The 20,662-nt window shown below is 55.2% G+C and overlaps 3 protein-coding genes across 12 annotated transcripts; 2 read left to right on the top strand and 1 right to left on the bottom strand.

The window, feature by feature from the left end:
* Positions 1 to 167: 167 nt before the first annotated feature.
* tgfbi (transforming growth factor, beta-induced) lies at positions 168 to 6,098 on the bottom strand. Of its 5 annotated transcripts, none has more exons than XM_088430661.1 (17): positions 5,892 to 6,088; positions 5,535 to 5,633; positions 3,940 to 4,004; positions 3,706 to 3,863; positions 3,419 to 3,583; positions 3,204 to 3,350; positions 2,979 to 3,120; positions 2,707 to 2,919; positions 2,451 to 2,588; positions 2,225 to 2,349; positions 2,029 to 2,165; positions 1,840 to 1,965; positions 1,589 to 1,713; positions 1,414 to 1,516; positions 1,259 to 1,344; positions 761 to 788; positions 168 to 690 (listed from the first exon to the last, which is right to left on the bottom strand). In XM_088430661.1, the coding sequence occupies exons 1-17, from the start codon at positions 6,029 to 6,031 to the stop codon at positions 414 to 416; spliced, it is 2,274 nt and encodes a 757-aa protein (XP_088286787.1). In that variant the 5' UTR covers positions 6,032 to 6,088; the 3' UTR covers positions 168 to 413. The 5 variants fall into 5 exon arrangements, with proteins under 5 accessions (XP_088286787.1, XP_088286791.1, XP_088286790.1 ...); XM_088430665.1 differs by having other exon boundaries at positions 476 to 690; positions 1,835 to 1,965; positions 5,892 to 6,085; XM_088430664.1 differs by having other exon boundaries at positions 476 to 690; positions 1,414 to 1,713; positions 1,835 to 1,965; positions 5,892 to 6,091.
* LOC148413281 (START domain-containing protein 10-like) lies at positions 3,693 to 12,575 on the top strand. Of its 6 annotated transcripts, XM_088430678.1 has the most exons (9): positions 3,693 to 4,051; positions 4,150 to 4,203; positions 4,292 to 7,426; positions 8,936 to 9,040; positions 9,280 to 9,427; positions 9,785 to 9,888; positions 9,968 to 10,085; positions 10,153 to 10,205; positions 11,670 to 12,575. In XM_088430678.1, exons 3-9 carry the CDS (start codon positions 7,235 to 7,237, stop codon positions 11,928 to 11,930), a joined length of 981 nt encoding a protein of 326 aa, XP_088286804.1. In that variant the 5' UTR covers positions 3,693 to 4,051; positions 4,150 to 4,203; positions 4,292 to 7,234; the 3' UTR covers positions 11,931 to 12,575. The 6 variants fall into 6 exon arrangements, with proteins under 6 accessions (XP_088286804.1, XP_088286800.1, XP_088286801.1 ...); XM_088430674.1 differs by having other exon boundaries at positions 9,968 to 10,205; XM_088430675.1 differs by having other exon boundaries at positions 3,693 to 4,203; positions 9,968 to 10,205.
* Positions 12,576 to 12,817: 242 nt separating this feature from the next.
* tsr2 (TSR2 ribosome maturation factor) lies at positions 12,818 to 16,010 on the top strand. Its single transcript, XM_088430689.1, has 5 exons — positions 12,818 to 12,955; positions 13,220 to 13,310; positions 13,456 to 13,547; positions 13,980 to 14,138; positions 14,825 to 16,010. Exons 1-5 carry the CDS (start codon positions 12,854 to 12,856, stop codon positions 14,915 to 14,917), a joined length of 537 nt encoding a protein of 178 aa, XP_088286815.1. The 5' UTR covers positions 12,818 to 12,853; the 3' UTR covers positions 14,918 to 16,010.
* Positions 16,011 to 20,662: the final 4,652 nt, after the last annotated feature.

The raw sequence follows: 20,662 nt of genomic DNA, 5'->3' as shown, positions 1-20,662 counted from the left end.
TAGTGGAAGTGATTCTCACAATGATTGCACTTTTTGTCACCGTCTTCAAAGTGAAATGCTTTTTTTTCTTCCAAAATAAAACGTGGGATCAACGTGACCGGTTTCACGAAACGAAGGCCTAACTCCTCCTCCGCCCGCCAGCCGAACACACACGCGGGCAAACGGACTTGTCTTGAGAGAGGAGCTTTATTGTGCAAAAGCTCTCGGGTCACCTCCCCGACAACCTTTTTCAAAACGGCGTTGGCGCGGTCATGGCGAGTGGCGCCAAGGCATGGAAGAAGCGCTCCGGCCTTTCAGATGCCTTTCGGCAACACCGACGTGGACGAGATCCAAAAGGGAAGGAAGTGCGATTCGTTGACGCGCCCGGGGAACGATTGACTTTTGTTAGTGACTGAGACGGCAAAGAGCAAGCGTTATCTTGTTAGTGATACGGCGCTAGTTAGCGAGAGGGCTAAGAAACAAAGCATCCTCCGCTTCGGACCCGATTCTAATATGGGCCCGAACTCGATGCGGGCCGATTGCCTTGTGAGGGTCGCAGAGCTCGATATTCGTTTCCCGGCGCCGGCTCCGTTATCGACGGGAAGTGATCCGCGGGTGACCGAAGGTGCGCTGTAAAGGTTCGGCGACGTCACTGGGCGCCAGTCATTGTCCTGCTGGAGCGACTTTGAATGACCTTCTGGAAAAGGTCGTCTGCAAAGAGAAGAGGAGAAAATCGGCACGCCCTCCAGCCTATCGCGCGGTCCGTAGAGAGAAAACTCACCGTTCCTGAAACTCCCGGAGTCGGAGCGCTGGGAAAACCACAAGGAAAAGCATTGGACGATGACATCGGCCGAGTTGACGGAGGCCGCGATCGGCCTCGACACACCGAGCCGGCGGTCGGCCGCAATGTTACAAGTAGTAGCGCTCCCTCCGTGGCGTTTAGGTTCCTCGTTCCCGCGAAAAAAAAAAAAAAGGAAGCCAAACTCCGGGTTGCGAAACCCTCCGGGCGCGGCGGCCTCCCCTCTCTCCAGAACCGCTCTTCCCGTTCGCTCGGCGGACGAGAAAAGCAAAACCCGGCGCAAATTCCGCCCCCGCCTGGGTTGGAAACCTTCGTCATCTTTGGTCACTTGCGTTTTGCGTCCCGCGCCCGATCGGCTCGGACCCAGACGGTCGGAGCCACCCGTTTTTATGCGCGTCGAGACGGGTGGGAAGCGCTCACCGGCTTCCTCGCGACGGCTCGGTGTGTCGACGGTAACGCTCGCCGCGCGCTCTTTCTCACCGCGGAAGAGGTAGACGAAGAGGCCGAAAAAGACGACCCGAGGGAAGCCGGCGGTCCGTCCGCTTGCTCCCGGTCCGGCTTGGGGGCTGCGGGCAAACGGACGGCGACGTCACCGGCCGCCCGGAACGGGCGGCTCCGAAGGGGCGGGGACTCACGCAGCGGCTTGACCACGCCGTCGACGGCGTGCGCCACGCCGTTGGTGGCCATCAGGTCGGCGTGGGCCACCGGCACTCGGTTCACGAAGACCGTGTAGTTCTTCTGCGGGCGACAGGCGGCGTTAATGGCGCGGCGGCGCGAGGCGCCCGGCGCAAGCCGAAGGCGAGCTCTGACCACCGCCAGCTCCAGCTTGTCGCCCTGCAGCGGCTGGATCCTGGTGTGCGAGCCCACGCCGCCGCTGACCACCGTCCCCTCGCCCAGGTGGTATTTGAGGAAGGCCGACAGCTGCTGGCGGTTTCCTGGAGAAGCGAAAGCCCCGCCGGACGGCCTCGCGTAAATATTCGCCGCCTCGGGAGCGGCGAACACAAGCGTTTGCGCGGTGTTTGCAAGTAAGGGCGGCCCGAGGGGCGCCGAGCTCACGCAACAGCTCGTCGACTTGGGCCGGCGTCATTGCGCGGAAAGCGGCGTCGGTGGGAGCGAAGAAGGTCAGCGCGCCGGGCTGGTTGAGCAGCTCCGTCATGCCGGCCGTTTGGATGGCGCCCACCAGAATGCTGGAAGAGCAAAGGAGCAGCGTGGCCCCGCGTCCTGGGGCGGCGGCCGCGCGGCAGACTCACCCGAAGCGCTCGTCCGCCTTCAAGACGTCCATGAGCGTCCCCGTGGGGGGCGCCAGCACGCTGTCCACGGTGAACACGGTGCCGTAGCGTCCCGTTTTGTCGTGGGCGGCCAGACAGGCGTTCTCGATGCACAGGTTCTGCGTAAGAGTCCGTGAAGCGGCGAGGGCGCAGCGACAGAGCGCCCGAGGCGGCTTACGTTTCTGTAGACAAAGACTCGCAGCTTGAGCCCGGACAGTGTCTCCAGCTCTTGGTTGTGGTACAAGGACTTGGATGACAGCTGGCCCTTGACGATGTGATCGCTCATCGCCGCGTGCGGGCTTCCTGCCAAGGGCGCGCGCGCGCGTACGTCGGCGGCTCAAGAGAGGATACGCCTGGAGCCAAATAACTGCGCGCGTTTCTTCCGTCCGGCGCTCCCGGCTCACCTCGGAAGGCCTCGTCCAACGGGGCCAGCACGGTCAGAGCTTCCGAGCCCTTCAGGCGGGGGGTCAGACCGGCCTTCGCGAACATCTCTGTCGCCGTGGCCACATCTGCGCTTTCGGCCAGCTCCAGCAGGGTTTTGGCTGCGCGGCGCGTTTTGTTCGTTTCGCGCGGCGACACTTTGACCCCCCCCCCGGCTCGGGCTCCCCAGGCGAGCCGCGAGCATCGCCGGTGAGCCCGAGCGCCCGAAGCGGAGCGTACCCGAGTCCGGGATGAGGAGTCGGTCGATGTAGTGGACCACGCCGTTGGTGCCCAGCTGGTCCTTCTTGACCACCACGGCCTTCCCGTCCACGGTCAGCCGGTCCCCGTCGCAGCCCACCTCCAGCACCGTGCCCTGCAGCGTCTCCATGGGCGTTCCCGACACGATGGACTCGGCGCAGCGCATGCTCTTCAGGATGTGGTAGTTGAGCAGGTCTGAAAGGAGGCGCGTGAGGCGGGCAGAGGGGCGAGCTCCCGCGCCCGCCGTCCTTTACCTCGAAGGGACACGGGGTCTCCCAGAATCCTGTTCAGGGTCTCCGGCGGGATCTTCTCGAAGGCCTCGTTGGTAGGAGCGAAGACGGTGTACTGGCCCTCGCTCTCCAACACGCTCGTCAGGCCGGCCGCCGCAACGGCCGTCTGAAAAGCCGGACGGGAAGCGGCCGCGCTCAGCGGGCGGCCGCGTCCGGCGGCCGCGCTCGGCGGCCGGAGGCACCACTCACGCGTAGGGTCTCCAGGTCGTCGTCCACGTCGATGAGCGTGTGCACGTTGCCGGAGATGGCCGTGATGACGCGGTCCACCACGTGCACGATCCCGTTAGTGGCGTGCTGGTCCGGCTTGATCAGACGAGCGCAGTTCACCGTCACGATCTGACGGCGAAAAGCGTTTTCTTCCCCGAAGAGTCGGCCGGGCGTCGCGTCGCGTGTGCGCCGGGTACCCCGTTGGAGTAGTGGTGTACGTGCACGTGGAAGTCCTGGTACATGGAGGAGAAGGAGGCGCCGTGCTTGAGCTCTTCGGTCGTCAGGCGCCGGTTGATCATGTGGTAATGGAGAGCGTTGAGCAGCTCGATGTTGACGTTGCTCACCAACGCGTCCAAGATCTCCTGCGCCGGCATGTTCAAGTTAGTGGGTCGCAAGTCGGAAAGGGCGGATGGAAGGTGCGAAGAGGCGGGGCGGGGAACAGGGAAGGAAGGAAGACAAGGGGGGAGGGGGGGGGGTTCCCCACCGTGGGCAGCGCCGCCCAGGCCTCATTGCTAGGAGCGAAGAAGGTGAAGCTTCCGGGGCCTTCAATCTCCTCCCTGAGTCGGGCTCTGTCGGCGTACATCTTGGTGGTGGACGCGCCCACCGCCCCCACCGTCTTGTAGATGTTGACCAGCGGCAGAGCTGCGCACACCAGGGCCCCTCCGTCAGGCCCGGAAGCCTCTGGGCCGGCCTTTGCGTGGGATGTCAAAGGTCATACCTGCGGGGCAGCCTCTCTCTCCGGGAATCTTCTCGTAGCCCGGGCAGCACTCGTACGTCACCACCCTGCGCCCCCACGTCACAATCAGGACACGAGTCGCGAACGTCGCGCGGTACGCCGCGGACGAAATGGCGACGGACGTCCCTGTTCAGGGCGCGCGCGCAAACGCGCGTTGAGGTGGCCGGGATCTAAAAGCACATTTTTCCACAGGACCACCTCATGGGGCTCGACAGACACGGAAATTCCTGCTCGCTCGTAAAACTTGTGAGTAAACGTTTTTTCCGTGCCCCCGTTTGCCAAATTGTTTGTAAATGGGACTTCCCGGCAAGCCTGCGCATATTTGTGTGTGCAGCGAGAAGGCCGAGGCCAGCCCTTTGCTTTGCGGGGGAAGCGGCTCAGCGCAATGATCCCACCCAGCTGCCGGAGTTCTCGACTTCCCTTTGAGATTTCACCGAGCGAGCCAAAACAAACAGACGGGAATACGGAGCGAAGGAAGACCCGGGGTCGCTTTGAAGGAGGCCGGCGAAAGACGTCTTGAAAGGCTTGAGCCCTTGTTGAAGTCTTTCCAAGTTAGACCTGGAAGGCCTTCGTCTGGCTTCTCGGGCGGAACATTCCAGAGCTTCCGCACAGGAAGTCCCACTTGTTTTCCAGCGGGTCCGGGGCCAAGATGTCAATTTGTCTTTCGTGACAGCGAAACAGCCGGGACGCCAGCAAAACGGCCAAGACGGCAGGAAGGTAAACAAACGCCGGGCAGGAACTTGCCGAAAGCGCTCCTCTTCCTCAACCAAAGCCTCGGCTAAAGCGTGACGAGTGACGGACGGAAGGTTGGCGCGCAAGGACGCGGGCGAGTCGGGGAGGAACGGTCCTCCCTCGGCTCGCTCGCCTGACCCCGTCGACGGAACCCTCGGCCGCTCCCGCGACTTTTACGGAAAGAGCCGCCGCTCGGAAAAAGAGGCGAGGCTCCGGCGACGACGGCGCCTTCCAACTTTTCTTCTTTTGCTTTTGCCCGGGATTCGGCCGGCTCGTCCCGCGTTGACATGGACGGGTCTACGCGGACGTACGGTGCACGCGAGCGCACCCGGCCGGAGAAGGCCGCGATGGGCGCCGTCTTGCGTGCGGCGAGCGGGGAAAGGAAGCGCTCTGGCGCTCGAGTCGCTCGCGATTCCGTACCAAGCGGACAACTTCCTTTGGCCAAAACGCAACCCGGCCCTAGGCGAACATCAAAAAGTTTGATAAAAAAGCGCCAGATGAAGCGCAAGAAAGGAATGTCCTACGACGAGCTTTTGAAAAGCCCAGATGCGATCGCGCGAAGATCGGAATGCCGCCCGCGTCAACTAACGCCGAAGCTAAAATGCGGGTGGGTGGGGCGTTTGCGACAACGCCGCGGCCCCGCCGTGTACCGGCTCCGGTCCTTGTTGTCTTGTATTGTGATAGGTGGGCTACGCCTTCGCAATCCCGCTGCTTGTATTTATTGCTTTTTTCTTTGGCCTTGGGCTCCCGCAGTAGTTTGATGGGTTTTTTTAGTTTGTCGGGTCATTTGGTGGCGTTCTTAACGAGGGCGGTTGTTGCCGTTGGAGGGGGGCGGGGTCACTCACGTGGGCTGGTTGCAGATCTTGCGATGGTACCACTGCTTGCAGTTGGCGAAGTATTTCTTGTCGCCGCCTCGCAGCTGCTGCATGGCGCACACGTTGGGCCTGCAGGGGGCGACGCACAAAGCCTCGTTTCATGTCATCCGCGGAGCCGCCGAACACACACGTGGACCCGGGGGCAACGTCTCCGAGTTGCGCTCGTCCATCGCGGCCTCTTCGACTGACTTTCCCAACTCGCGCTTCGGCTTCGATTTGCCAAGAGCGCCGTTTGCGCGTCATGCGAGTGTTTGACAAGAAGCGAGAAGCGCGGCGAGCGAGCGGGGCCGAGGCGCAGGCGGAGGCGCGGGCGCAGCGCGCACCCACCCTTGCTGGCGTCCCCGCACGCGGCTGTGCTGCAGGACGGCCTGGAAAGGCGAGCGCCCGAGGCTCGGGCTCCACGACGTGCAAAAGAAGAAGAGGACGAGGACGAGAGGCCAGCGCGGCTCCATCCTCGCGGGACTCATTGCGACGCTTTCGGTTGCCTGCCGCTGCTCAATATGATGCCGGAGAAGGAGGCGGGGGACGGGCCGAGTGGGCGGAGACTCCCTCTCGCCCCGCGATCGCTCGCTAACTTTCGGTCGGCCCAAACGGGCGCTGACGTCGGCCGCGGTCACGTGACCCGCCGTTTGTCGGGCAGTCCCGCGCTTATGCTGAAAGCGGCAAGAAGTCGCCAGTGGCGCGATCGCTCACATTAGTGTTGGAATTAGTCCGAGACCGTTGCTCGCGGGAGCGGCTGGTCGCCGGACGGACAAACGCGCACGCCTTCTAACCGCTCTTTTTTCGAGTCTGCCCACTTTTTCTCGGGCTGGGGGGTGGTTGTCTGCCCACTTTTTTGGAGGGCTGGGGGGTGGCTCAGAGGCAGGGCGCAACGGAATTCACAGCTCCCTCCTTCCCTCCCCTCGCGACTCGCAGCGGCTTCATTCAACTTGCGAGAGCGTTTGGGGCACAGAACGCCAACGTTGTATTTCATGATCCGCATGGACTCATACGTCATTGATTGGGTTCTGGCACGCCCGTCCAGACTTGCGGGAAGGTTCCCGAATCGGCAAGGAAGCCGTGAGGCGGCTGACGCTTGCGAAAAAGAAGGCGGCAAACGGGCATGCGGATTTCCGGTCTATTTGCGTTGTGTTTTCCGGCCGAAGTACCGTGCCGTACAAGCAATTCGATCCGCAGGCTTGTCTAAACTCGTCCGGTTGTCGGCTTTGCCACGCAAGTGTAAATTCACACCGACCAGAATGTTGGAACGCCGCCCCCACCTGCATGCGACGTATTGCTCAGAGTCCGAACATCCAACAGTCAGTGAGTGGTGTTTTGCTAGCTCCGTGCCTGCAAAAAGGGCTAAGACGTTGGCAAATGTTCATTTTGTTCATGATTTTTTTCCTGCTTGGACAAACTTGGATAAATGCCGTAAAAAAGTAGTCGACAGTTGTTGGAGGTTTTTTTTTTAACGCAATTGTTCCTTGTGTCAGTGCTAAAAAGGATACAGTCAGACATAGATAATGGTCTTATTTATGGGAGGCGTGGCAACTGGGAGGGGCGACATTTTTTCACTTTTGGGGGTCTTTGCAAACAATGATGCACGTGTGACGTCGGCGCGAGCGCGCCTCCTCAGTATATGCGTCACCGGTGGGTGACAAACTTGGGGAGCGGAGCACCCGTTGCTCCGCATGAGGCACCTGCGCAGTCGCCAAAGACCACTTGACGTGACGTCGCCCGCCGCCTCAGCCGCCCTTGTGTGTGCGTGTGTGTGCGCGCATGCATTTACTTTTGTAAATGGCCGAACGTTGTCTTGGCTAGAAAGGGCGGAGGCGAGGAGTTCTGATCGACAGAATTGCTCGTCGGAAGACCAAGCGAAGCAGGTACCTGCTGACTTGAGCTTTCTTATCTTGTTCTTTGCCCCGCTTCCATTTGGACGCGGAAGATCGGGGTTCGTCAAACAATGCGAACATTACAATGGTGGGGGCGGGCTGAAAGGGGGAAGCAGGGCGCGGCTCTCCCACTTTTGAAAGCTAAACCTTCGGAGCGACGCGAGCGTTGCGTGCGGAAATGGAATTTCCCGTGCGGCGTTCTGCTTTGCGAAGAGGCGCGCGCTTTTGCCGGTTTCAAGTCAAAGTCGACTTTATTGTCGATCCCTTTGCAGGTACCGGACGTACAAAGCAATGGAAATGCTGATCCTCGAACTCCCACGGGACTTCGCGAGAATAACCCGTTGGATGTTCGGCTCAAAAGTCAAAATGCTCCATGGAAAGGAAAGCTGACTCGCGGCTCAAGTACGGTCGAGTACGGCCCAGCAGAGGTCGCTGTCGCTCCGGCGAGAGCGTTTCCTGTCTGACCCTGCCTTGTCCGACGCCGTTGCAGTCTGCCCTTTTCAATCCGTACAAGCGACTGCTGTCGAAATAGTCCAAACCGTGATTATCGGACGAGAAAAAAATGACCCGCCGTACGATTTTTATTCCTGTATTGGAACAGTGGCTGTTGATCTACTTTATAACAACGGTAAAAATATATCATGAGAGTTATCGAGTGAAACGACGCGTCGCGTCATGAGGGAAGCGAAGCCGACCTTCCGGGGGCGCTCTTCGCACGGCCGGCGACGAGACTAGATCTCTCCATCGACCTTTGACCCGTAAGGATTTGCCGTCCAGCTGACAACCTCGACGCAAGGCGAAAGTGTCAAGCGGTGGCCGCCCTGTGTCCCGGGCTAAAACCGGGCCACCGTGACATGCGGCGCCGCTGTGATTGGCTGACGCACGCCCGAAATCTCCACGGTAGCTGGCGAGCCCGCTTCACGCTGGCAAAGTTGCCAATTCTAATTTGGGCGTTTGCCCGGCCTCCTCTACACTTTTCCCCGCGCTCCGCCAACAGTCGCCGACGTCACCGCTCGCTCGTCTACGCGCGCCCGGCCGCCATGTCCGCGCCTCCGCCATCGGCCGGGATCGGGCGGCGACTCGCGGGCGCCCCCGCCTTCTTTGGGACCCGTCTGCGTTCCGTTGTGAAGTTTGCCGGCGCGGATGGAATGGGGCGGCCGCCACGTGACACCGGGTCCCGGCATCAAAGGCTACGGCGGCGCGACGGCTTGAGGCGTCGTCTGCCTCCGCCGCCGCGCGCCCGCCTTCCAGCATCAAAGGCGACGGCGGCTCGAGGCGTCGTTCGCCTCCGCCGCCGCGCGCCCGCCTCGTATGACGGCCGGGCGAGCGGATTGGCTGGATGGCGCCAGCCATGACGTCAGGTCACCCGAAGCCCACCTGAAAGCGACACCTGCCGCCGCGCGCACGCGCTTGTGCGGCGAGCCGGAAAGAGGCGCTCCTCCGGGCTTCGGCGCCATGGCCGTTCAGATCCCGGACGACGCGGATTTCTCCTCCTTCAAGGAGCAGTGCCTGGCCACCCAAGGCTGGTCCAGGCGCTACCACAAGGGAGGCGTTAGCGTTTGGTGCCGCCCCGACGACGACGGCGACGGCGTTCACAAGATCAAGGTGATCCTTGGGCCACCGCGGGACTCTCTTCTTCGCGCGGGAATCCCGCAAAGATTCTCGGTTGTCGTCTCCACGTTTCTTCTCGGGTGGGGGCGTTTGGGACGCAAGCGCGCTCGGGTAGAAACAAAGAGGCGCGCTAACACGGACGCGGACACGAAGGTCCACAGACGGGGCTCGTCAATTTTGAATGAGCCGCGGGCGTTTCGGGTTTCACCTCCTTCTCCCCTTCTACGGTTCAGATGAAAATGGCGTGCAAGGGCGTGAGTGCCGAGACGCTGTACGATGTCCTCCACGACACCAGCTACCGCAGGAAGTGGGACAGCAACATGATTGACACCTACGACATCGGCAGGCTGACCGTCAACGCCGACGTGGGCTACTACTCCTGTGAGCTCTCGCGCTCACCCCGGACTCGGTCGGAGCCGGGGCCGAGAGGCCGACCCGCTTAAGCGCAGTGCGCGCGCGCGTCCGAAAGCGGGGCGCTTTGAAGAAAAAGTAAAGAGCCGATCGGCCGAGCTCGGGCGAACAGCTCTTTGGAGCGAGCGGGTCCGGCGCGTCGGCGGGCGAGAGCCTCGCCGCCGTCGGCGCCGGGGAAGGGCCGGGAAACGAGAGAAAACGAGGGCTCTCTGCGCGTCCGGGGCGTGGTCCCAAACGGGCTCCTTAGTCAAGAAAAGCGGCCGAGGGCCGGCGGAGCGCTCCCGGGGGACGAATAACCCACGGCGGCTCGCGTGTTCTCCGTCCAAGGGAGGTGTCCCAGTCCATTGAAGAATCGTGACTTTGTGACCCTGAGGTCCTGGCTCCCTCTCGGCGGCGACTTCCTGATCATCAACTTCTCCGTCAAACACGCGGTAAATGTTGGCAAACGTCGGCGCGCTTTGCCGGTCTTCCTTTGAGCGACGGACGGCTCGCCGGCCTTTGTCTCTGCAGCAACATCCTCCCAAGAAGGGCTTCGTCCGCGCCGTCTCCCTGCTCACGGGATACTTCGTGCAGTCCGCCGGAGCCGAGGGCTCGTCTCTCTACTACCTCAGTCAGCTGGACCCTCGAGGCGAGTCTCGTCCGGGCTCGCCGGGAGACGTCGGGACTTTGAAGCCGGCGTTTCTTTGTGTCTGTAGGTTCCTTACCCAAGTGGGTGGTGAACAGAGTCTCTCAGTTTGTGGCCCCCAAGGTAAGTCAGGCGACGCGATTTCAAACCCGGGTAACCTAAGCCCAAGTCCGAGGAAGGGACGTTCGGCGAAGACGTTTGGGGACCGGCCGGCGCCGCCGCTGACTACGGCGGAAAGCCGTTAGAGAGACCCGTTGCGTTTGGCCTCGCGCCAACAAACGTACCGTACAGAAAAGTTCTCCCTCTCGGTTGTTCGGGAGGGCGACGGCGCCGTCTTCGCAATTGTCGACGTGAGGCGAGCAGAACTTTTAGGTTTGAGCGCCGAAGCGGATGCTTGTCGCGGGAAGGAATCCTCCTCCGCTTCGTGCCTTTCTCCACATACGGGATAGCGCGCCGCCTCCGACCCGAGCGCCCACGTACGTGCCCGGGCGCAGTCGCGTACGCGTTCGAGCCGGCCAGAGTTCAAAGATTATTTGCTCAAAGTTTTTGGCTCGTTCCTTTTTCAGGCATCTTTCATTTTTAACCCTAACCCGGCAGAGGTCGCCCTACATGAAATCGCAACCGAATCGTCTCGATTGGCTAAGTGCATGAAGGAGACGCCGGGAATTCGGTTGGAGTGAGCCACTCTGGTTTTAGGGCTACGTGCAGGAAACGCTAAGCAAAGAGTAGCATCCGCCTCCCTCCGTGGCGCCGCGCGAGCGGTGGGATTTTGCTTCGTGAGGCGCGTCCTGTCAGACAGCGCGCGGACGGACGGACGGCTTCCTTCGGAGCCACCTGTGACAACTTGTGCAAATGATGCAAAATCAAGTGAGCGGTAGCACCGGGAGTAGAATTGCTATATGATTCCCCTGCCAAAAAATTGCCCGTGTAACCGACGTGGGCAACGGCTAGTTTTTTCCTTTTTTATTTATTCGACCTCCTCGGCGATACCGCAACTGGGGAAGACAATAGAGTCTTTCCGAACTGTGCGCCTGCTTCCCTCGATGCACAAAACATGCAAAACAATTTCCATTGTCGGTTATGAAACAGGAAAAACAGGACTCCTGCCAAAAAGGAAACAAGGATAAGTGTCCAGCAACTTCTTTCCGACGGAAGCGCTCCGCACACCTTAGTAACAACACATTTTCAAAGGTTTCAAAGAAGTTAGCTAACGAAACTGTGACAGAACCCGAAGGCGGCTTACCCTCAGAGGGCAACGCTGCGACCGAGGGCGTGCCGCTCAGTCGCGCAAGTACGCCAAGCATCGGGGAAGCAGAATGTGCCGGAAACGACCAAACGTGACTTAAAACCGGAAGACTCGCCGACGTCAAATTCAACACGGAACTACGATCGAAACCAATCGACGTTAACGATGAACAATTTGTAATTCTGTTACACATGTTGCGCGGGTATGGCTTTTGATCCCTTTTGGGGTACAGTGCGTCAAACGGCGCCGCGAAAAAGAAAGGAAGGGAGGCTGTATGGGGGCGGCGCCCGACCCCCGTCGCCACGCCTTGACGGGGGCTCGCGCTCGCTGTGCCTCGGCAGGCCATGAGGAAGATCTACAAGGCGTCGCAGAAGTACCCCGAATGGAAGCGCAAGCACAATCCCCAGTGGAAGCCGTGGTGCTTCCCGGAGCAGAACGCCTTGCCGTGCGTCAGCCTGGCGGAGCTGTCGCCGCAACGCGCCGACTCCTTGGAGAACATCGACGAGAGCGGCCTGAGCGAGGACAAGGGCGAGCGCGGCGGCGGCGGCGGCGGCGGCGGCGGCGGCGGCGACGACGACGACGACGACGACGAAGAGACCTAAACGTCACCCGCGTTCTCCCCTTTTGACGTTCTCGTGTGAAAAGGCATCAAAGCCGTCGTCTGAATAAACCCGGGCCTTTTCCAGCCGCGAGCGTCGCCTTTGCGTTGTGGTCGAGGCTCTTTCTCTTCCTTCGACTTGTGCGCGTTCCCAAGAGTGCCCGTTGCTGCAGCGCTGGGCGGCGCCACGTATGATTATCGTTTGGACTGAGACGGAAAGGACGGGACGAAAGAAAGCGAGCTCAGCACTGGCCTCCCTTAATATTTATTGGGTCAAAAAGAAGCCATGCTCGGCAACACGCCTTTCTTCAAAGAGCTATTTCAAACAACTGCTGTTGAAAGCAAAACGTGGAGCGAAAATGTGCCATTCAACAACAAAAGACAGTAAATTCATATCGCCCAATCAGAAAAAAAAAATGTAGCTGTAGATTTCATGCTCTTGCATATTCTTTCAATTTGTCATTTGTCATGTTGTGTAGGACATTTTCAAAATTACAAATGACGGGTCTTCAATGGGACAGTAACGCTTTGAGGAGCTAAGGTAGGAAAGAAGTGAAGGACCATGGATGCGTGTATGTAACCAGATACGTTTCTGGTTAACTTCTTGCTCCGCAACAGTGGCAACGCGAATAAACAGAATATTTCGAAAGCATCGCACTGCCATAAAGAAAAAAAACACGCAAATACATATTAAGTTGCAAACGGTGGGGAGAAAAAGGAATAAACACATGCGATCTCCTCAATCACGAAGACATCCTTTGAAACGACTGTTGAATGGCTTTTTAAAAGCTGTTTATGGCGTTTCCAGTGTGATTGTTTTTGCAGCGTGTAAACGTGTAAAGTTGTTGAAAAGAACACGTTGCTCGCTGACGTTGCTCTCGGCGATCGCAGATCGATGATTTGTGTCTGAGCGGAGCTCGACTGTTGATGTCTGTCGACGTCACGTCCAACATGGCGGCCTCCGCCGATTCGCGTTCCCTTTTCGCGGACGGAGTGAGAGCGGCCCTGCACGCTTGGCCGGTCCTGCAGGTAAATCGAGCGCGTCCGAAGCCGCACGCCGACGCGGAGGTCGAGCCGCCGTCCAAGCGCGAGCAGCTCGTCGCCGAGAGGCCACGATGCTTAGCGGGGCCCGCCGCGGCCGCGCTCCGGAACCACGCGCACTTCGAGCTAGCGAGCGAACGAGAGCGCGTCCGAAAACCCGCTCCGTTCCTTCTGCTCTCCGGGACGCCTTGTGTTTGTCCCGCAAGTCTTCGTCCTGCCGGCTTTCCGCACAATCTCGCGTTTTGCTTTCAGATTGCGGTGGACAACGGATTTGGAGGTGCGTACGGGCAACAGAAAGCCGAATGGCTGGCGGAAGTCGTCCAGCAGTACTTCCATGACAACGGTAAAAGCGAAGCGCGTGTCCGAGCCGGACGGCATATCGTTGGTCCGCCACGGCGGCAGCCGGCGCGGCGCGGCGCACAGCGGCCGGCTTTGACGAGAAGAAAGGCGCCCGTCTTTTGACTGTCTTTTGCGCTCGGTGCCGTCAGCGGAGCTGGAGCAAGACGAAGTGGAAGATTTGCTCAGCACCCTGATGGAGCAAGAGTTTCACACGGTGGCCGAGGACGGAAGTTTGCCCCAGGTACGCCATCTCCGCCCCGCCCGTACCCTTCTTGTTTGGAAGCGAACGCGAACGGAGAGGTAAGATGACCCTTTCTTGTGGCCAGGGGGAAATTTGTCTCGGGCAAAGTGCAATAGAGGTACAGCTGAATACAGCTGAGCGGCGGTGGCAGGGCTGAAACAAGGACAAGGACCACATCTACCCAATATCAGCCGCTCACATTTGCTGTGCTTGGATATTGCGGAAATAACATTTAGAGTAGTTTCGCGTGGGTGCTTTTTATTATAACCCCCCCCCCCAAAAAAAAAAAAACAACAACAACCACCACAGAAACAAACACAAAAAGTCACCCAAAAAGAGCAAGCTCCGTGCAAGATGAGCACCTCAGAGTATTCTGCTGTCGGCCGAATTTCAGGCAAGCCTGCTGGTAGTTTTCTGTCTGCGTGTCCTTAGGTGTGTGTCCAACTGATGCGGATGTTCAGTCAGTGGCAGCAGGGGGCGCTGCAGCAACTGTCGTGCTCCATCCAATCGCTGACGCTGAACAAGGCGCCCAGGGCCAAGGTGGCGCCCCCGCCCGCGCGGTCCGACTCGGACAGCGACGGCGAAACTCAGGTGAGGTCCCGGAGATCGGCCCCAGCGTTTCGGCCGCCGTCTCCGATAAACCTTCGCGTGCTGTGTCGCCCCCCCACCCCGGCCCGCGAACAACGAAATGCCCGCCGCGCAGGAAATGTGACCCCAGTCTGCCATTTTCACGGCGATGGGCGAACGAAGCTTCGCGCTGGATGATTGGCCGGCTTCCGCTGCGCTTCCTTAGTTCTATGGCGCCTCCCGGTGGTCCTAAAGCCCAAGAATCAACGTGGTTTGAATCCCGTGGCTTTTTGTTGAACTCTTTGGGTGCCGCGGGCGAGAATTCTCTCGTAAAGTACGTAGCCAGCGACTAGAGAGCCCAGCCGGAGAGAACGGCGAAACGCAATTCCCACGTTTAGATTCGTTCACAATCCGGCAAAGTAGGTCTCGCGAGGAAGTGGATTCCGCGTCAGCCGGCCGGACGTCTCACGAGCCGATCCGATTCGGATTTTGCGCGGGGGGAAGCGTGAAGTGGCTAGCTGGCGGAGCGCGTGCCTATATTTAGCCAAACGCCAACCCGTTTGTCTCAAGGCCACTTTGCGGTGAGCGTGGCCACTTAAAGCCAACCCGTAAGACGCACGGAAATCAAAGCGGCGCCCGCCCGACTCTGTGTTTGGCGCGGGCCTACTTGTTTTCCCTCAGCCCGCATTTGCCTCTGTGCGTGCTCGCAGGCCATGGAATTTGAAAGCGCCTCGCCCCATCCGGTAAGCGGGCGCCCCCCTCCGGACGAAGACGGATGGACGCTGGTTGGAAAGAGGAAGTGACAGAAGGAGATGAACTTTGACCCGCCGGCGCTTTGAGGACACGGCGGGCGCGCCTTAGCGTCACGGAGACTCGGCCACCAAAGTTTACCCTCGCGCCTCATCGGCGCTTTGTTTGGAACGGGATTGTTTTCGCCGAACCCGTCGGCGCATGCGGCCGACCGAGCCGGCGCGCGCGCGACGCTTGGGCGAAATGCCTCGGGCCCCGCGTGCCGGGGCAACGTCCGAGACCCGCGGAGGAGCCGGCGGAACAATTTTAGTTGGCGTGGGCGTCGAATGACCTCCGGTTTCTCACTCTTGTCACACCTCTTCGACTGTGTTTTGGGCCATATTTTGGAAGGTCCACACGGGGAAGATTGGAAACAAATGGTTTTGAAATTGGCAAAGGCAAAAAATGCAAAAGATGTCTTCTCTTTCCTAGGGTGGGCCTTGCAAAATATAATTCAGAAGCACTGTACTATACTAAGGTATGTAATACAGTTGAGTTGGCTTTTCCCCGAGTTTTTCCAGTTTTCCTCTTCTGGGTATCTGTAGCACATCCATGGTGACGGAGCGCGTTAGCTTCTTGTAGGCAAAGCGCGAGCTAGCTAATGTTTGGACCGATTACAAATGTACAGGATGTACATATGTATTTGCCAATTACTTCATCTGGCTTAGGTAAATACATAAATTCCATAGATGCAAGGGCGTATCCAAATTATTTTAGAAATCTAATTTGAAAACGAAGTGTCGCTCAATATAAAAACGTTCCTTTCAAGAACATTAGCTTGCATGGATGTTTTTTTCTCCCAAAATACATTATACTGCAAATGTCACGTATCCCCCATGATCTGAGCCAGGGGTTCTCAAACTTTTTGGAGTCAGGGACCCCTTTTAGAACAGCAACATTTTCAAGGACCCCCCCCCCAAACGTTTACACAAAACAAACAAGAAAATGAAGCCACATATGAGTGGACTTTTTATTCAGCAGCATATTCAATTCCACAAGTATATTTGTTACTTTTCAGCCATCCTGATATTTACCAAATAAAAATTGCCAACGGCAAGTGAGTCCATTTGCCCCAAACGGGTCGCTAATATTTAGTGACCACATTAATCTCTTTGGTGCTGACGTGAGTTTGTTTGATGCTTTATCGAAGAGTCAGGAATGCATCTACAATTTGAGATAAACATGATGTAAACCCCAATATAATTATTTGACGAATTTCACGGACTCGCTGCATTCAGGCGGCGGCAGTGACGTTCGGTCATGTGATGCAGGGGATGCCACGCCTCCTCTGCCGTCTTGGAAAGAAAAAACATTGAAAAATTAATTAAACGGCTGATTGCTTACAGTGACTTTTTAAGACTAATAAATATAACTTTGTTCTTTTATAATATAATTTACTTTCAGTTTTTGCATTTTAATTTTGACTTTTAAACGGGGTGGGGTGGACTACCAACGTTCACAGCGGACATAGCTCCAACATGCTTTTGCAAAGCACCGCAGCGCCCTCATGTGGATGCGCACTAGATTTTTTTTTTCTGTCATATGCCCATAAGACGGCCAAGCCTCCTCTTCTGTGCGCTCTCTCTGTCGCAGGTCAGTGTTCTAACACGATTACGATATGAACTCAATTTTCACAATTTAGCTGATTTCATATGACACGCGTAATTCCCTTTCTGTAATGTGTTTCTTGTGGCATACGATAATCGGATCTTAATTCTGCCCCACCATTAACAACGTATTACAATCGGTGGCGAAAAAGCATAAGGGAAGCCTACTTGAACCGCGTCCTGTTGGGGGCTCCAATGATGCCGAAGATCGCCAGTGGAAGAAGCGTGTCAAGCGCCGAGTTGTCTTTTTTTCCTTCTGGCCTTGCGGCCGTATCATACGTTCGCAATGACGGATTCTAGTCACAATCTCAAATAAGTTTCAATTTGGGATTTCCGCGCAGTGCAGAAAATAGTGGCTAAAGATGGAGCGAAGAGACTTGCTTCAGAGCTCGGATGGAAAAAAAACAAACCAAAGCAACGCTCATTTAACACGGACCGGTCCACAAGTTAGGGTTCTGCTTTTTCTGCCCTCGTTTTTGATCAAGTCGCGACAGAGTCAGATCGCACTCAAAACCTTTGGGATGTCAAGGGTTGACTTGGCTTTGGACACGCAGGGAAGACTGCAGACCAGCAACGCTACGGTCACGGAGAAGCGAAAGAGTTGAAAGGACCTCATTCAGGCCATCCGCTTCCCCTCGCCGAAGCAGGCAGCTAGCATTCGGCGGCGATTCTGAAAGTACAGGCGCCGCCAATCGTGGCAACTACGGAAAAGGTTTGACACGCTTTTGCTGAGAAAGATGACGGGCTCGACAACCGTCCGAAGACAGCCGCTCGATATTCTTGCTTGTCGCCTCGAGTGCAGAACGATGTAACCGAAGCAGTGGCGGACGTCAATAGATTAAGGCGACGTTTGGCTTTTTGGGGGTCCTGCATGTAGTACGCTTAAAGACTTCGGATATGAGATTTGAAACTGTTAACTACTGCCAAAGAGATGTGTGAATACGTACGCTGCTCGGAAGGGCTCACATGATGTTTTTTGCCTCCCCAGCCATGAAGCTCACCGCACGTCACCGCTCCGCGGACCCCACTTTGAGAACCGCTGACCTGAGCTAACGCTGCATGGAAACCTCCCAAAAGACAAACGCATGCATTCAGACGGACACGAAATGAACGATCCGTATTCAGTAACGATCCGTCAAATGTGCGACTGACGTTTTTGTTGGTAGTAATGGATGGAATGGAATATAACAAAATGGCAGTGAGCATAAAGTAGAGCGATGCGGACAAAATGAAACGATAGCACAAATAGTGCGTGATTCATTTGAAGACCTTATATTGGTTTGGTTACTTGAATGCACGCGATTGACTTGCGGCCACCCGGCGGCGCTAGCGTGCAAATGTACATCCGACAAGCAGAAGAAGGTTGAGCATGCTCGCGATTAAGACGCAGCTGTGCGCAATTAGGGCTTGATGAAGCGCTGACTATAAAGGTGCCACCGTGGGCCAAGTAGTCAGTAGTGCTAGCAAACGTTTAGCGTTCGTCGGGTCTCTCCGGTTTTTATTTTTGCCAGCTTTCGAGGCGATGACGGAATCCATCCGCCTGTCCTAACGAGACTCAGAGACCGGCGCGTTTTGATTCGACCGTCGGGCAAGTGCAGAGTTTTTGCACTGTTAAAGAGGGTTAGGGTTAGGGTTAGGGTTAGGAAACAAATAAAAGCGTCCCACAAAATTATAATTTATAAAAAAGAAATTGTGAGGTTTAAAAAAACTTTATAAAATCCACAAATCTTTTATTTTTTTGGGGGACTGGCACGGGCACAAGTCAATTTTAATTCTGCCTCCCCTATGTGACACTCAAAACAGGCCCCATAGAATAAAAGAGGGAAAAAAGAATTAGGTAATAAAAACACATTTTTCTAAAAATTTACCATAAAAAGGTTAGGCTCCCTCCCCTCAGAGATCATTCAAGATCCCCAAGGGGAGGGAGAAAAAAAAAATTGTTGAGAGTGTTTAGCATCATAAAATGTTATTTTTAAAAAAAAAATTATATTTGTATTTCATGTAAAATTTATGGTTGAATATAAAAATCCATCTATGTTTTAAAATTATTGTAAAAAAATATAACAACATTTTGAGGATAAAATTGTGTTCAGTCTAGATGTTTATAAGTATATACATTTTTTAGAAGAAGAAATAGAATTGTAAAATGTTAACTCTGATCATTTGCTAATAAATATTTGTGGAATATATTTTATTGGAGTGTCAAAAAAAATAAATTCTCATTTAAAAGGGTTCCAATTAGAGTTCCCCCCTCCCCCCCGTCCCCGCAGATAAAATCTAATCTAGTCCAGTCTAAAATTGTCATATATAAGTGCTTAATAACAATAAGTGCTAGTAAAACCATAAATAAGTGCTGATAATCACATCAAAAATATCCAAACATGCTTCATAAACTCATGCTCATAAAAGTGCCATATATGTTGATACACAAATTTAAAAACAATTCATAAATGCATATAAATACATAGACATGCATATAAATATATAAACATGCATGAAGATGACAATTAAGAGCAAATGGAATACACCATCTTTGTCGGGGACGTGATGCTTGGGACAGCTTGCCGATAAGGACTCCTCTCGTAAGAGGAGGGGAGAGGGAAAAAAAAAATCCTTTAATATTTTTTATTTAATCCCATTGGTCCTATTGTATCCAAGCGTTTAATCCATATTTTCTCTGCTTTTTGCCTTTGTACTTGTGACCTGTTTGTATTATTTTGTAATCCCATTATTCTCAGAGAGCTAATATTATGTTCTCTAAAATGTATATATAATGTCGTATTTTTATTGCCCCGTTTTATGTAGTAGAGGTGTTGTTATAATCTTGTCATGAGAGTTTGATTAGTTTCCCCTACATATAATTTACCCCATTTATCGCAAAAAATAGTGTTGACTAAATTTTTAGAATCAGATGTTATTGTGTCCCAAATAGGTGCTCTTAAACCGGACCATATATTAGTAATATATTTTTTTATACATATATGTATTGATTCCACCGATTTATTTTGACTGATTAGTAGGGTTAGGGTTAGGGTTAGGTAAAAGTATAAACACCTTGCAAAAATTAATTTTTATTATATCTTTCTAAATTTTAGAAAGTAGGGTTTTTAATAAATCTTTCATTTGATTTTTATTATTGTTTCCCCAGTATAATAATATTTGCATGGCAAGCACGGGTTAGGGTTAGGGTTAGGGTTAGGGTTAGTATAAAGTTCCGGTAGCGGTCCGGAGGAGCTCCACCAGAAAAAGGGGGGAGCCCCCCCGGGAGAGTTTCGCTCCGTTGTGCACTCTCCACACTGGGGGCCGCCCATCTCCCGGAAGCCGATCGATCCGTGTCCCAAATGCTCCTATTTTTTTCACCTTCACCTCTCTGCATGTCAAGTTAAGTTTGACCGTCACCGAATTTGACCCTGTTTTTTGTCTTGCAGGATTCTCTTGGAGGAATAATGAACACAGCATTAAACGGCGACTTCCAATTGTTAGTGTATTGTATTTATGAGCATATTCATCCCGCCATCTTGGTTGTCCAGTTAGAACAGTTCAGTGGAAAGGCCATTCCTAAGAATAGCCGCTCATCCTCATCATAAACTGCTCAATCTACTATTAGTGGGGGGTGCGCTCATTCTACACTTTGGTCACGTGTTCAAACCTAATGGATACTGTGTACCCAGCCGAATTTGCCATTCTACGGCCACGCGTTTGCGTTCGGTTTGGTTCCATAACGGGCCCATTTGAATTGGCCTGCATTCGAGGTGGCTCATTTTGTGTAATTTATAATGATGTACCACTCGTGAGGCTGTTGCGCCCGATTTATCCTCTACGTGACTCCGAAGTCTGTCCACTTCCTGTTGCATAGTTCCCTCGGTTTCACCTACATACATAATCCCGCGGAGGGCGCAATGTAGTAAGTAAACGCAATTTGGGCGAGAGGGCTCGCGTACTGGTGGGATTTTTATTATGCGTCTCGTTCGTCCATGCCGTAGAAAGATAAGGGGGCGGGAGCGTGGAGATGCCCGTTGCTCCTCTAAGTTCGTTAAATCCGGCAAGGAGCCGCGGACCAAAAGATCCCCCAAATTGGGGTTCTTTCGGTACGCGGCAATTACCGGTCGACGTTCAAATCCCCTCTGGGTCTTCAAATAACCCTTGAAGTGT

This window comes from Hippichthys cyanospilos, chromosome 13, assembly GCF_059441005.1.
Source record: "Hippichthys cyanospilos isolate Australia breed blue-spotted pipefish chromosome 13, RoL_Hcya_1.0, whole genome shotgun sequence".
NCBI lineage: Eukaryota > Metazoa > Chordata > Actinopteri > Syngnathiformes > Syngnathidae > Hippichthys > Hippichthys cyanospilos.
Note: the sequence above shows the minus strand (reverse complement) of the source record. Positions and strands in the feature narration are given on the sequence as shown.